This window comes from Ornithorhynchus anatinus, chromosome 12 (assembly GCF_004115215.2).
Source record: "Ornithorhynchus anatinus isolate Pmale09 chromosome 12, mOrnAna1.pri.v4, whole genome shotgun sequence".
Classification (NCBI taxonomy): Eukaryota; Metazoa; Chordata; class Mammalia; order Monotremata; family Ornithorhynchidae; genus Ornithorhynchus; species Ornithorhynchus anatinus.
Genome location: NC_041739.1, coordinates 11030304 through 11046708, shown reverse-complemented (window position 1 = coordinate 11046708; position 16405 = coordinate 11030304). Strand labels below are relative to the sequence as shown.

Sequence of the window (16405 nt, the reverse complement as noted above, 5' to 3'; positions counted from 1 at the left end):
AAAGGAGGGTTTAGTCAAGGAAGGCTTCTTGGAGGAGATGGGCCTTCAATAAACTTTGAAGCGGGGGGGGAGGGGGGAGCGGAGGATACAAGGAGGAAGGGTGATCCAGGCCGGAGGTAGGATGCAGGCGAGAGGTCGGCGGCAAGATAGACGAGATCGAGGTACACTGAGAAGCCGAGCATTAGAGGAACGAGTGAGCATTAGAGGAGCGAAATTACAGATATATACAAGTGTGCTGTAGGGATGGGCGGGGGGGAGAGCAAAGGGAGCAAGTCAGGGTGATGCAGAAGAGAGTGGGAGATGAGGAAAGGCGGGGTTTAGTCTAGGAAGCCTTCTTGGAGGAGATGTGCCTTCAATAAGACTTAGAAGGTGGGGGAGAGTACTTGTCTGTTGGATTTGAAGAGGGACGGCATTCCAGGCCAGAGGCATAGACTTGTCTAAGGTCACACACCACGGGCGAGTGACAAGGCTGGGATTAGAATCCAGGTCTTCTGATACCCAGGCCCATTCTTTTTCCACTGGGCCACTTTGCTTGTCACATAAGGTCTTCTCCTAAAATGTGTAGGAAGGATCTTGAGGCAGCCATTAAACTAATCGCTTATCACTGGGCCAGGCCACATACAATTTGACCAAACAGACCGAAAGAGACCGTGAAGATCCATCCTCAAACTTGCCGGAATCCCTTGAAGATTCAGGAGTTACTAATAATAATAAATAATATAAGTAATGGGATCTGGTAAGGGCTTCCTGTGTGCCAAGCACTGTTCTAAGCAATGGGGTGGGTATAAGGGCATCCGGTCAGACACAGTCCCCATCCCACGTGGAGCTCACAGTCTTAATTCCCATTTCCCAGATGAGGAATCTAAGGCCCAGAGAAGCAAAGTGACTTGTCCAAGGTCTCACGGCAGACCTGTGGCGGAGCCGCAATTCGAACTCGTGTCCTCTGACTTCCAGGCCCAGGCTCTTTCCACCAGGCCACGCTGCTTCTCACGGCCACTCGGGGCCAGGTGGAGGAGGTAGTGTACTGCCCCGCCCACTCAGCGTTCCATTTCCGGGCCTTTTCCGCTGTAACAAGAGTCACCATCTTTCCACGTACCCCTTTTTCAATCCAGACGGTTTCGGGGAGCAGCGAAACCCCACTCTCCATCCTATATCACAACAGCTGAATCATTCATCCATTCATTCAATCGTATTTATTGAGCGCTTACTATGTACAGAACACTATACCAAGCGTTTGGAAAGTACAGTTCGGCAATAGATAGAGACAATCCCTACCCAACGGGCTCACGTTCTAGAAGTGGGGAGACAGACACCAAAGCAAAACAAAAGGACAGGCATCGACAGCACAGAATCGTCACTCCGACCTCCCTGACGGGGGATGTGGAATTCACCGTGTGTCTGATAACGATCTTGATGTCTCCTCTCCCTCTTAGAAGTCACAGAGTTAATATTCACCCCATTACCAGAGGTATTTGAGTCATATAAAGTGGATTTGAATGTATGGTAAATGCTCCTTGAAGCTCCTGGATCATGACTACCAACTCCACTGTACTCAACTAAGCACTGAATGCAATACTCTGCATACCGCAAATACAGTAAATACTACTAAGTGATTGACTGGAGGAGACAGTAGCTTGCAGATGGCAGGACACACGTACACCAATAAGAACTCTACTTAGAACAAGCATATTCGATGCCAAAATTCAAGGCGGTAGTATTATGTCAACCCAGAACTGAGAAGCCGCACGGCTCAGTGGAAAGAGCCCGGGCTTGGGAGTCGGAGGTCATGGGTTCAAATCCAGGTTCTGCCACTTGTCAGCTGTGTGACTGTGGGCAAGTCACTTCACTTCTCGGTGTCTCAGTTCCCTCATCTGTAAAATCGGGATTAACTGTGAGCCTCACGTGGGACAACCTCATTCCCCTGTATCTACCCCAGCGCTTAGAACAGTGCTCTGCACATAGTAAGCACTTAACAAATATCAACATTATTATTAAGCCCATTCCTACTACTGGGAATAAACCTTTTCAATTCTATGAAAAGACAACACCACTCTAAGCTCATCACTGAAGTATTGACACTCTTTTCCCCTTAAAAATGGTTTTCATCTGAAGCTCTCACCTGATTTTTGATAGCCTTTAGGTTGGCGTAAGTACAGTCTTCGGGGATCTTTTTCAGCTTCTCCAGCTTCTGGAGCAACTGCTGATACTCGGCTTCTTGTACCAGGAGTTGATCCGCTTTCGAGATGTGTTTTGGAGGTCTACAGAGAGAAGAAATTCGGTTTCACTTATAACCAAGGGTACTGAATCCACAGGGCCCAGGAGACCACTCCTCCCATGGGATTGGCATTGCCGGAGTTAAGAGATCAGCTTGGCCAGGTCACTTCACTTCTCTGGGCCTCAGTTCCCTGGGCTGTAAAATGGGGATGGAGACCGTGAGCCCCACACGGGACAGGGACCGGGTCCAGTCCGATTTGCTTGTATCCACCACAGCGCTTATTATCGTGGCTGGCACGTAATAAGCGAGGAACAAATACCATAATTGTTATTATTTCTGGGCTGAAGCGGTATGTTCTGAGCATTTACTGTATACAGAGCAACGTATGAAGCATTTGAGAGAGTTCAATACTCTCTGTTCTAAGCACCGAACTGAGCGCCAGGACGAGCAGCAGCGTGGGCTAGTGGAAAGAATACAGGCCTGGGGGTCAGAGGACGTGGGTTTTGCCAGTAGTTCGCTGTGTGACCTTGGGCAAGTCACTCATCTTTGCCTCACTTTCCTCATTTATAAAATGGGGATTCAATGCATCTTCTCCCTCCTACTCAGACCATGACCCCCATGTGAGACAGGGACTGTGTTAGCTCTAATTAACTTGAAGCTACCCCAGTGCTTAGAACAGTGCTGGACACATAGTAAGTGCTTAATAAACACCATTAAAAGTAATGATGATAATAATAATCAGGTTGGACACAGTCCCTATTTCACATGGAGCTCACAGGGGGAGGAAGAACAAGTATCGAATCCACGTTTTACAGATGAGGAGACTGAGGCAAAGACAAGTCATTTGTACATTCCAAACTCTTAGTACAGTGCTCTGCACATAGTAAGCGCTCAATAAATACTATTGAATGACTCGCCCAAGGGTACGCAGCAGGAAAATGGCAGAGTGTAAGTAGAACCCAGTTCTTCTTACCCCCCAGGCTTTTTCCACTACCCTAAAGCCTTTGCACAAGATGCTCGATTTAACCCTCTCTCCCTTGGGTGGTAACCAAGAGGTGACTTCGGTCTAGATTTTCCCGCTAGACCCATTGATAGATGAAACAGGGGTATTTACTGAGTACTTACTTTGTGTAGAGCACTGTACTAAGCGCTTGGGAGAGTACAATGCAACAGAGTTGGCAGACACGTTCCCTGCCCACAACAAGCTCACAGTCTAGTTGTATAATTAGAAGCTTGGACATTTCTAAAGCGAGCCAGATAGAAATGCTGCACTCCTTCATCTCCTCCTCTCTGCGACCTAAAGCAACCACTGGGCATTAATCTTCACCCTAGGAACAGAGTGAAAACTTCAGCCAGTGATCAAATATGTCAGACACTGGAAGTTGGCTTAGTTGAACTTAAATTGGAGCTTTCTAGAAAAGACCCATCACCTGCCCTGTCCTGCCCATATTCTCCCTTGGGCCTGGAACTCCCTCCCCCTTCATATCATTCCTTCCATCGTATTTATTGAGCGCTTACTGTGTGCAGAGCACTGTACTAAGTGCTTGGAAAGTATAGGACAGCAACAAAGAGAGACAATCTCTGCCCACAGTGGGCTCAGTGTCTAAAGCCGGGGGTGCGGGGTGGGGGGACAGACATCAATACAAGTAAACAGGCATCGATATAAATAAATAGTATATATATATATACACTTAGGTGCTGTGGGGCAGGGAGATGGAGGAAGACCAAAGGGAGCCAGTCAGGGCAACACGGAAGGGCATGGGAGCTGAGGAAAAGGGGGGCTTCCTGCACTCTTCCCACCTTTAAAACCCTCCTAAAAAAACACCTCTCTTCCCAGAATAATCGGTTTTATTGGCCCTTTGCACTTCCCCTCTGTGTCAACTGTGTGCTTGGCTATTTATCCCTTAAAACCATTGATAATCATCGTAGCCCCATAATGCTTCAACCCACTCAACTCACTCCCTCACCCGGCCCTTCTCCGATCTACCACTAACGTACATCCCTGGATCCCCACTGCCGGACACTTCCTTTGCTCCCGTGCACAAGCCACAGAGAGCTGCCGGCTTTACGCCACATATCAGGCTGATCTTGGCTCAGTGGAAAGAGTCCAGGCTTGGGAATCAGAGGTCATGGGTTCAAATCCCAGCCCCACCGCCTGTCAGCTGTGTGACTTTGGGCAAGTCAATTGACCTCTCGGTGCCTCAGCGCCCTCATCTGTAAAATGGGGATGAAGACTGTGAGCCCCTCGTGGGACAACCTGATCAACCTGTATCCTCTCCAGCGCTTGGAACAGTGCTGGGCACATAGTAAGTGCTTACCAAATGCCATCATTATAGGGAAGCAGTATGGCTCAGTGGAAAGAGATCATGGGTTCGAATCCCAGCTCTGTCACTTGTCAGTTGTGTGACTGTGGGCAAGTCACTCAACTTCTCTGTGCCTCAGTTACCTCATCTGTAAAATGGGGATTAAGACTGTGAGCCTCACGTGGGATAACCTGATGACCCTGAATCTACCGCAGCACTTAGAACAGTGCTCTGCACATAGTAAGCACTTAAATACCAACCTTATTACTATTATTATCTCAAATTCATCCTTGCCTGCTTTAGCATTGCCTTCTTCTCTGTTCGGCAACATTGTTTCTCCATCCATATTGTCTCCTATGCCCATTGTCTTCACCAGTTGTTTCAGACGCCTAACTCTCTCCTCAAGCCTCCTGCCCCCTCCGCCCCACCCCATTTCCTGCACCTAACTAGCCACATACTTTGCTGAGAAAATTGAAAGCATCAGGTGTGATCTTAAAAATCTCTCCCAAGAATTTATTCTGCATAGAGTAGTAATGTTGGTATTTGTTCAGCGCTTACTATGTGCAGAGCACTGTTCTAAGCGCTGGGGGAGATACAGGGGAATCAGGTTGTCCCACGTGAGGCTCACAGTTAATCCCCATTTTACAGATGAGGGAACTGAGGCCCAGAGAAGTGAAGTGACTTGCCCACAGTCACACAGCTGCCAAGTGGCAGAGCCGGGATTCGAACTCCTGACCTCTGACTCCGAAGTCCAGGTTCTTTCCACTGAGCCACGCTGCTTCCCACTTTACACTTCCCAGAGTAAGTGCTCAATAAATACGACTGCTTGATTGGTTGATTGATTGAATAGACAGTCCCCAAATTCTAAGTGACACTGTGTTCAGTAACTCTCATGTGTAAAATTTTTAATAACTCTAAGGGAATGGTGCGTGATAGTGAGACCTTCCGTGAACAGTGTACTGTTCTAGGCACCATCTTTGCGGACTACTCTGGTCTGCGTTGGGGGTCTTGGCCCAGTTACCCGCCTTCCTCAGCGTCAGAACAACAGTGCCTCCTACTAGAACCCAAACCTAGCCTGGCCTAACAGGCCTCAGAGGCCCAGTTCAAGGCTTTTCTGGAATCCGCAATGCTTTTCTGGAATTTCTATGCACCAGCAACATCAATTTACCAATTCTCCCCGACAAAATACTCACATTTTGGGCTGTTTCTCAATGGATTTTGTCACTTTTTTCAGTCTTTGGTCTAGGTTAGAGACCTCTTTCTCAGCCTTGGGAGACTGCTGTTCTTCCTGCTTCACCTCCAGAGACTTGTATACTTCATTAGCCCTCAGTTCCACATCTGTTATTTTAAAACTGGAAACAGACGAGGCAAATAAAGAGAACAAGTTTCATTAAAAGAAAAGAATGTGCGGCTGTCCTAAAACATGCCAATACCTAAGAGGTCTCTGAGGTTGGCATGACTGCACTGTTGGGACTACTGCCCTGAATTTTTACTATCTGAACCTTCTTACCAGACCATCAAAATTCATAATATTACTACCACTATTAATAGTGAGACAGGAAGGATGGTGGTGCCGTCTACTGTGATGGGAAAGTCAGGGGAAGGAGAGGGTTTGAGTGGGAAGACAAGGAGTTCTGTTTTGGACATGTGATGCTTGAGATGACAGGAGGACATCCAAGTAGATGTCTCGAAGGCAGAAGGAAAAGCTAGACTGCAGAGGAGAGAGACCGGGGATGGAGATGTCGATTTGGGGATCATCTGCACAGAGGTGGTGGTTGAAGCCATGGGAGCGAATGAGTTCTCCAAGGGAGTGGCTGTAGATGGAGAACAGAAGGGGACCCAGAATGAACCTTAAGGGACCCCCATAGTTAGGGGGTGGGAGGCAGAGGAGAAGCCCACAAAGAAAACTGAGAATGAGTGGCCAGAGAGGCAAGTGGAGATACCTTCCCCGGTGTCTTCCTTGAACACAAAGGGAAACTATTTATACATATACATTTCCTCCTATCTTCCAATTAGGCCTTTAGGACTTACATGAAGAACAGAGCAGGCAATTTGTCCATTTTCCTTAGTTTTTCAACAAGAAGTGGGAAGTTAACTGCCATTTCTTGCGAACAAGGAACACAGTTAGGTTTCAAATTATTCAGTACCTCTCTGACCTACAGAACGACACAAATTTTTAGTTAGCATCATTATTATTATTGCGGTATTTATCAAGCACTGTTTTAAGCACTGGGGTAGATACGAGTTGGACTGGACACGGTCTTTGACCCACATGGGGGCTCACCGTCTAAGTAGGAGGGAGAATATTCATTCATTCATTCAATAGTATTTATTGAGCGCTTACTATGTGCAGAGCACTATACTAAGCGCTTGGAATGGACAAATTGGTAACAGATAGAGACAGTCCCTGCCCTTTGACAGGCTTACAGTCTAGTCAGGGGAGACAGACAGACAAGAACAATGGCAATAAATAGAATCAAGGGGAAGAACATCTCATTAAAACAATAGCAAATAAATAGAATCAGGGTGACGTACATCTCATTAACAAAATAAATAGGGTAATGAAGATATATGCAGTTGAGCGGATGAGTACAGTGCTGAGGGGATGGGACGGGAGAGGGGGAGGAGCAGAGGGAGAGGGGGAGAATAGGCACTGAATCCCCATTTTACAGATGAGGAAACTGAGGCACAGAGAAGTGAAATGACTTGTCCCAGGTCAAAAACAGCAGGCAAGTAGTAGAGATGAGATAAAAACACAGGTCTCCTGCCTCCCAGGCTCTTTCCATTAGGCCACACTGCTTTAGAAGAACAAAACCTTGTGGAGGTTATGATCAATTCAGCATTTTCATGTTTGAGGGAATTACAGATAAGGTTGGTTAAAAAGTGCATTTATCTCAATAGAATGAGTTGGGCATCCAGGGCTTGGCTAGGCCCTTCCCGAGCACCAGACCATATCTTAGAGTTTCTGATTGAGAGAATGTGTCAATCACTTCAACTAGCCAGTGGGGTTGGGGAGGTATGTGGATGCCCTAAATTACAAATAAGAAACATAAGAGAAGCAGCATGGCGTAGTGGAGAGGGCACAGGCCTGGGAGTCAGAAGGTCACGGGTTCTATTCCTGGCTCTGCTGCTGCGGTGTGATCTTGGACAAGTCACATCACTTTTCTATGCCTCGTTAATCTGTAAAATGGGCACTGAGACTGTGAGCTCCACATAATAATAATAATAATAATAATGATATTTACTAAGTGCTTACCATGTGCCAGACATTCTACTAAGCTCTGGGGTGGATGCAAGCAAATTGGGTTAGACACAGTCCCTGCCCCACATGGGGCTCACAGTCTCCGTCCCCATTTTACAGAAGAAGTAACTAAGGCCCAGAGAGGTTAAGTGACTTGCCCAAGGTCACACAGCAGACAAGTGGGCAGAGGCAGAACTGTGTCCAACCCGATTTGCTTGTATCCACCCCAGCGCTTACTACAGTGCTTGGAACATAGTAAGTGCTTAACAAATATCATAATTATTACTATTATTATTAAATTAGCAACTCGCTCCAAAATGTATTAAACGTTATCAATCAAGAGCACTGTACTAATCACTTATACGAAGAAGCAAGCCCTTTTCCCGGCTCTGCCACTTGTCAGCTGTGTAATGTGGGCAAGTCACTTAATTTCTCTGTGCCTCAGTTCCCTCATCTGTAAAATGAGGATTAAGACTGTGAGCCTCATGTGGGACAACCTGATTACCCTGTATCTACCCCAGTGCTTAGAACAGTGCTCTGCACAGAGTAAGCGCTTAACAAATACCAACATTATTATTATTTTCCAAGTCCTTCATCCTCAGAGTTCTTCATAGGATGTGGCATCAAAAAAATCTGTTTCCCCATCTGCTCCACTTTTCCTGGTCCCTAAATCTCCAGTTCTTTCCTCCATTACTCCTCCTCACATTTCAAAACAGAAGATGGTTTGGTCTGGTTTGGTTTTTAACCAAAGGAAACTGCCAGATGGGTCTGAGCAGTATTTCTTCACATACAACATCAGCAAAGATGTCAGTGTCAGCAACGGTCACGGGTTGGCGGAGGTTTGTACTAATCAAGTGTCGAGTTTTAAGGGAGAATCTGCAGAAAGAACAACTGGGAAAGCAGCAAGGCCTGGGGAAGCAGCGTGGCCAAGTGGACTGAGCAAGGAGCTGGGAGTCAGAAAGACCTGGGTTCTAATCCCAGCTCTGCCACTTGTATGCTCTGGGAACTCGAGTAAGGCACTTCACTTCTCTGTGCCTCACTTGTAAAATGGGGATTAAGACTGTGAGCCCCATGCGGGACATAGACTGTTTCCAACCCGATTACCTTGCATTTACCCCAGCGTTTAGTACAATGCCGGGCGCATAGTTGGCACTTATCAAAAACAATATAAAAAAAAAGAGTGCAGATGTGATTTTATTCCTCATTTGCACTTCCATTAGAGGATGGAAAGAAGAAAAAAAGAGAAAACAAATTCAGCCAGGACGATTTCCCCCTGATCAGCAGGCCATTTTATTACCCTATATCATTGCCTGAAATCTATTTAGAATTTGAAACAGAAGAGATCTAGCCAAGAATGAAATTTTGAGTTTTATTTACCTTCTCTGTATGACCATGTTCAATCCATTTTTTGAGTTCCTTCTTTAGACTTGCTTCATATTTCTGGGCATCTGCCCTTGAGATTGCTACTTTATCTTTAAAATGTTGAAATTCTTCCGGATCTAATTGCTGGAAAACGATAAGATAGTAGAAAATGTGTCTGTATCAGTGTGTATATAGAAAAAAGATGGGGATTTTCAACATTCTCCTCCCCAAAAATCCATTAAGATGAATGTTCTCTGATAAATCTTTACCTGGGCATGAGGCCATTTCTCCCAAACGCTAACCATCATGTCATAAAGCTGGAGGCTTTCTTGTGGAGAAAGAGTAAGATCTGAAGGAAATCCATGGACTTTAATCTGTGTGACCGAAGCATAAAAAGATGAAGCTTTCTATTCTTCCTATTTTAGTGAAAAGACAGATATTTGACTGTCCATCATCAGAAACAAGGCTAGCTTGGGTAACAAAAAAAAGTTTGGCCAGCCAGAGAAATTGGACACATCTGTCTGAGGTGAGTTAATTCAATCATCTGTTATCTAGGAATTATCTGGAAATGACTTAAAAGCGGTGAGGAGAAGAAGGGGTGGCCAGCCTCTCAGGACTCTGGGTAGCCCAAGGACTTAAGGAATGCCACTGTGCTTGGGTGCAGTCCTAAAGATGGTGGAAATTGGTGAAGATGCAGCTGCAGTCAATTAGTACCACCGGTGTTGTGACTTCAGTGAGCGTGAAACTAAATCCTGTTACATTTATTCTTGTCTTTTTATGTTGGTTACCCATCTCATGCCGATTCACCTCTCCTTCGGTGTCGCCGATCTTTCCCGTGTAATTCTGATTGGACTGTAACTATCCCGATCGATCAATTGTATCTACTGGGCACTCATTGCGTGCAGAACATTGTGCTAAGCGCTTCAGAGAGTACAATGTAAGAGTTGGTAGACACGTTCCCTGCCCACAATGAGCTTATCTCAGCATGTAGCACAGTGCTTGGCCCCCAGTGAGCTCTTAATGCTATTATTGTTATTATTATTCTTAGATCGTGAGCCCCTTGAGGGCAGACACTTTGTCTTAATTTTCATCCAAGAACTTTTTCCCAATGGTTAGTACGGTGTTTTGGGACACAAAAAGTGCTTAATAAATACTGTTATTATTAAAACTGCAAATCCCCAGCTGCCATGCTGTTAGACAATTCTAAGCGTAGCCAGGTGAAGGACTTACATTTTAAGAATCTTTCCCCTCTTGTGTTGACCAGATAGTCTGCCTAACATCTGTGAACACATATTATCCTCATTCTGTAAGTGCGGATCAGTACCTAGCACAGGACTCTGCCGATCACCACGATCTCTATACAATTAATTCTCGTTCATCACATTCTAGGGCCACATATGTTTCTTTTATTTTTAATAATAATAATAATAATAATGTTGGTATTTGTTAATCGCTTACTATGTGCAGACCACTATTCTCAGCGCTGGAGTAGATACAGGGTCATCAGGTTGTCCCATGTGAGGCTCACAGTCTTAATCCCCATTTTACAGATGAGGGGACTGAGGCACAGAGAAGTTAAGTGACTTGCCCACAGTCACACAGCTGACAAGTGGCAGAGCTGGGATTCGAACCCATGACCTCTGATTCCCAAGCCCGGGTTCTTTCCACTGAACCACACATTAAACTTACATGATCTGTGGTGAGGGCAGCACATGGATGATAGTGATCCGTGACGATGTCATCACCTTTAAAGGAGCAGACGTATTTTTCCAAATGATTGTATCTCTCGCCGTACAGAACTGCGTGGAAAAGAATTAATTTCAGAACGAATGATGGGTGACATGGAGTGATTGAAACCCTGGAGGTATTTTTAAATTAGACACCAAAGCCCTCAAATATTGAACCTACCCAATCTAACTTTGTATGATCTCTTTGCTTCAGATAATTTTTTTTGAACTTTGGAGCCACATCTAGAAGCCAGGTCAGAATGGAGACTTCCATCTATTATCCGATCTGCGTTTTGCCAATATGTTTTGACAGATTGGAGCCACCTTAAAATTAAATTTATATGTTATTTAGGCAGAATAGATCTCTCTCTCTCTCTCTCTCTCTCTCTCTCTCTCTCTCTCTCTCTCTCTCACACACACACACACACACATACTCTGCAACTTGTCCTAGGCTTTTACATTTGAAATAAAGCAAGTGGGGTGATAATTCTTGCTGCCCTGTCCCTCATGTGTTCATCCCCTTTTTCGGCATATCTCTTGACATGTTTCTTCACCTGTACCTTTTTAAATGGTATTTGTTAAGCACTTACTATGTGCCAAGCACCGTACTAAGCGGTGGGGTAGATACAAGCTAATCAGGTTGGACACTGGTTGTGTGCATTGCTCGGAAGGTGGAGAGGCCAAAGGGGCATTGTCAATAACAGAGCAGATGCTAGCCATATATTCTTCAGGTACACTCCCATCTCTCCTCTCTCCAGGACCAGCTCCTCTCTCCAGAACCAGGGCTTTCTCTATGCTCAAAGAATGGATATCTCAGGGCAACCTTTTCTACTGGCTGCCAAGCAAGAGGCAGGAATATTCTTCCCCTTTGTTCCGAAATGGTCCAGGAAAGAGATTCAGACCCAAAATCCACAATGGACCACAAACGCGTCCGCTATCCAGGTGAAATTTCTTGGCACTTTTGGCCCTAGGGAAGCTTCTACCTGCATCCCTTGGGGATTTCGGTTTGAGGTTAGACCTCAGGAGTTGACGCTCTATGACAGAGTTCACTAGGACCATAATCTGGTCAGACAGAAAAACAGTTTCTGTCCCACAATGATGACCAACTATGGATCTCAGACCAATGCTCATCCAACTCAGTAATCTTTCTTCAACAGCAGTAACATGATGTTTGGGGGATCAGTTAATCAATTAATGGCATTTCCCGAACATTTACTGCGTATAGAGCACTGAACTGAGCACTTGAGAAAGTACAATATAATAGAGTTGGTAGAAGTCATCCAAGCACGCAAAGAGCTTACAGTCTACAGGAAGAGAAGTGTGATGGTTACTTAGGAGATGCCACAGACAGACAACAGAACAAAAAGGACAAATTACATAAAAAAGAACCCCCCTTTCTGGTAAGGAAGGAATTTCTTGAGCCTACCTAGTGAGGTGTCCCGGGTTACTGATAGTAGCAGAGAGAGCTAAAAAAGGGCATCGGATCATAACAAGGAGGTGCTCCCAAACTTCTGCTCCAATTTCCCCACCAAGACAATGGACCTTTCCAGGGTAGAAAAAAAAAATCATCTTAAAAGCTATCACAGAGAGTCTTAGAAATACTACATGGGTATGAGAGGGAAAGATAAATGGGTAGGAGGAAGAAATAAAGAATGGGAACTGAAGATGGAAATGAGTCGTTGCTGATTTTCACTGCTGCCAAAAGTCCCGTGTCTTAAACGTCTAATAGTGTATATGACCAGGTAATCATCTTTAGATCAAATCTGAAAAACATCTCTAGTTGAATGGACAAGTCTCAACATTCAATCTGGCACATTCCTAATTGCCTCACTGCTCAAATTCACCACATCATTTCTAAATTCTCCTTTTTGCTTGGACTTGTGCAAGAAGTATATGGCCACCAACCTCAAAGAGAACTGAACTGAATCTCTCTCTTTTCCTCTAGTACTTCCCCTCCTTTCTCCTTTCCTATTCCCTCTCTACACACACATTACCACATACTTCTGTGGAGTCCAATTCTGATCGAGCAAGATATTTCTGGTGGATGGAAACAGTGCTTTGCACACAGTAAGCACTCCATAAATACAACTGAATTGAATGAATGAATGGATTCCCTTTCTTCATTTCTGGGGCTGTGGCAACAGAGAGCAGTTGTGGAGGGGAGCAGAAGAGGGTCAGTCATAGAGGAGCAGATGTAGCCCCCCACCATCACCATCATTAACTATAGTGTGAGATGGGGGTGGAAGGTAACAGGAGAGGACAGACAGTCCAAAGAACAGGAAGAGGCAGGAATATCGTGCCCTTTGCTCAGAAATGCCCAGGAAAGGGAGCAAATCCACGATCTGAGGTCCAGGATCAAGGTGAAATTTCTGGCACTATCTGTATCCCTTGGGGATTTGGGTTCAAGGATAGTTCTCAGGAGTCAGTGTTCTATGGCAGAGGACAGACAGTCCAGAGAATATTCCTCAAATCCCTTCCAGCTTGTAAGACCCTTTGGAGACACTATATATACAGTGCAGGACCGGTTTTCTGAATGCCATTCATCTGAACCAAAAATATCCCAGTCAATTTTTCCAGGTTCCTTTCTCCTTCCATTCACTACCTCTGAACTGCTTAGAGCAGTGGCAGGCGGAAGCTGGAACTGTCCTTATTTCCACAATTATCCTACTTTACTCAAACCTGGCCTGGTCAGCCCAGAAGAGACAGCCATCATCACTGAATTCAAGGAACGCCAACAGAAGTGATACCATAAAGTCTGGAGGTCGGTGAAAGATGCAGTAGGGGGGAAGGTGGGGAGTCGCCATTCCCTCAGCATCCTTTGTGCCATCAACTTGGCACGCTCAGTTCATATTCAAATGGCAGTTGGCCTTGCTAACCACCATTTAATCTCCACTACGATCGTGGCCTCGGCCTTCGAGAGAATGGGTAGGAGAGAGGGAGGGAGAAAGAGAGAGATGGAAGGCAGGGAAATATGGACGAGTGAGGAATGGCAGGAGTGAGATAAGAAGGGGTGGAGAGAGAGATAGAAGGGGTGGGGAGAGACAAGGAGAGAGAGTGAGAGATAGAAGGAGATGACGAAGCTGGGGGGACAGACAAGGGAGGGCGAGGGACGGCTGCTGCAAGGCAGAGAGACGAGTTGAGATGAGAAGAGACGTGGAGAGATGTGAGGAGGGAAGCAGAGATGAGGGATCTCGAATAATGTGAAAAGTTCCAAATCATTTCACACCCACTCTTCTCACAGGTAGGTTGGACCAGATTTTGTCATCACTCTTAAACAAAAAGGAACATCACATCTTGAACCATTGTACAGTAAATCAATTGCATCTATAGAGCGCTTACTGCATGCAGAACACTGTACTGAGCGCTTGGGAGAGTACCATAACAACATAACACCGTTGGTAGAGACATTTCCACCCCACAACGAGCTTACAGTCCAGAGGGAGCTTACAGTCTAGTGTCTACACATTTTTTTTAAGTGTTCACTGGGTTAGTAAAGCCACAAGGTACCTCATCAAATATAACGTATCTGATTCTTTTCACCCATGCTTGACGATGGGGAGAGAGCAGAAGGATTTCCAAACAGGCTGGCACTGTCACGAGTACCTGAAAAGAAATGTCCGTGAATCAGTTGGAAACCTAATATCAAGTTACTAAATTTAGGAAATTATTTACACTCCACCCTCATTCTCATGTAAATATGTCTGCTCAATGCATCTGTTTTGACCACTTTAGTTGAAAATATATTTATATGTTTCTCTCCCATTGGAGAGAAAGTACCCTGCGGGCAAGACATGTGGCACTTCATTATTCTGAACTTCTAAAGCACCTAGTACGGTACAACTCAGAAAGTGGGAGCTCAATAAATTCTGCAGTTATCATTATTACTAACACCACTACTAAATTAAAAATCAAGCGACATCTACCATCATGCCCCACATAAGTATCAAAGCATCAATTATATTTTTGAGAATTCAGAATGATGAAAGTGAGTCTTATCCCACTGGGGGCAGAAATCATATCTTTCGGCTGTAGTCATGTACAGTGCTGAGGGGAGGGGGAGGGAGAGGGGGAGGAGCAGAGGGAAAGGGGGGAAAAGAAGGCTTAGCTGAGGAGAGGTGAAGGGGGGGTAGAGGGGGAGCAGAGGGAGCAGAGGGAAAAGGGGGAGCTCAGTCTGGGAAGGCCTCTTGGAGGAGGTGAGTTTTAAGTGGGGTTTTGAAGAGGGGAAGAGAATTAGTTTGGTGGAGGTGAGGAGAGAGGGCAATCCAGGACCGCGGGAGGACATGGCCCAAGGGTCAACGGCGGGATAGGCGAGAACAGGGGACGGTGAGGAGGTGGGCGGCAGAGGAGCGGAGCGTGCAGGGTGGACAGTAGAAAGAGAGAAGAGAGGAGAGGTATGAGGGAATCCAGATCTCCTTCCTCCCTGTGCAACGTACAGTTCACAGAGATGCCAAGAGTCAGTCTGTCACTCCACCCATGACAGAGCTGGAGCGGAAGCAGTGTTCCTCTGGGCATAATTCAATAGTATTTATTGAGCGCTTACTATGTGCAGAGCACTGTACTAAGCGCTTGGGATGAACAAGTCGGCAACAGATAGAGACAGTCCCTGCCGTTTGACGGGCTTACAGTCTAATCGGGGGAGACGGACGGACAAGAACAATGGCACTAAACAGCGTCAAGGGGAAGAACATCTCATAAAAACAATGGCAACTAAATAGAATCAAGGCGATGTACAATTCATTAACAAAATAAATAGGGTAACGAAAATATATACAGTTGAGCGGACGGGTACAGTGCTGTGGGGATGGGAAGGGAGAGGTGGAGGAGCAGAGGGAAAAGGGGAAAATGAGGCTTTAGCTGCGGAGAGGTAAAGGGGGGATGGCAGAGGGAGTAGAGGGGGAAGAGGAGCTCAGTCTGGGAAGGCCTCTTGGAGGAGGTGATTTTTTAAGTAAGGTTTTGAAGAGGGAAAGAGAATCAGTTTGGCGGAGGTGAGGAGGGAGGGCGTTCCAGGACCGCGGGAGGACGTGACCCAGGGGTCGACGGCGGGATAGGCGAGACCGAGGGACGGCGAGGAGGTGGGCGGCAGAGGAGCGGAACGTGCGGGGTGGGCGGTAGAAAGAGAGAAGGGAGGAGAGGTAGGAAGGGGCAAGGTGATGGAGAGCCTTGAAGCCTAGAGTGAGGAGTTTTTGTTTGGAGCGGAGGTCGATAGGCAACCACTGGAGTTGTTTAAGAAGGGGAGTGACATGCCCAGATCGTTTCTGCAGGAAGATGAGCCGGGCAGCGGAGTGAAGAATAGACCGGAGCGGGGCGAGAGAGGAGGAAGGGAGGTCAGAGAGAAGGCTGACACAGTAGTCTAGCCGGGATATAACGAGAGCCCGCAATAGTAAGGTAGCCGTTTGGGTGGAGAGGAAAGGGCGGATCTTGGCGATATTGTAGAGGTGAAACCGGCAGGTCTTGGTAACGGATAGGATGTGTGGGGTGAACGAGAGGGACGAGTCAAGGATGACACCGAGATTGCGGGCCTGCGGGACGGGAAGGATGGTCGTGCCATCCACGGTGA

At 46.2% G+C, this 16405-nt stretch overlaps 1 protein-coding gene across 1 annotated transcript in view; it reads right to left on the bottom strand.

The window, feature by feature from the left end:
* The window catches only part of DDX60 (DExD/H-box helicase 60), an 80464-nt gene that overhangs the window by 22355 nt on the left and 41704 nt on the right, over positions 1-16405 (bottom strand). The window contains exons 20-28 of the mRNA XM_029076821.2: positions 14356-14451; positions 12275-12390; positions 11030-11172; positions 10811-10920; positions 9391-9495; positions 9137-9265; positions 6550-6674; positions 5712-5870; positions 2120-2258 (exon numbers count right to left, since the gene is read on the bottom strand). Coding sequence (XP_028932654.1) covers positions 2120-2258; positions 5712-5870; positions 6550-6674; positions 9137-9265; positions 9391-9495; positions 10811-10920; positions 11030-11172; positions 12275-12390; positions 14356-14451 — 1122 coding nt within the window. The remainder of the gene's footprint in view (positions 1-2119; positions 2259-5711; positions 5871-6549; positions 6675-9136; positions 9266-9390; positions 9496-10810; positions 10921-11029; positions 11173-12274; positions 12391-14355; positions 14452-16405) is intronic.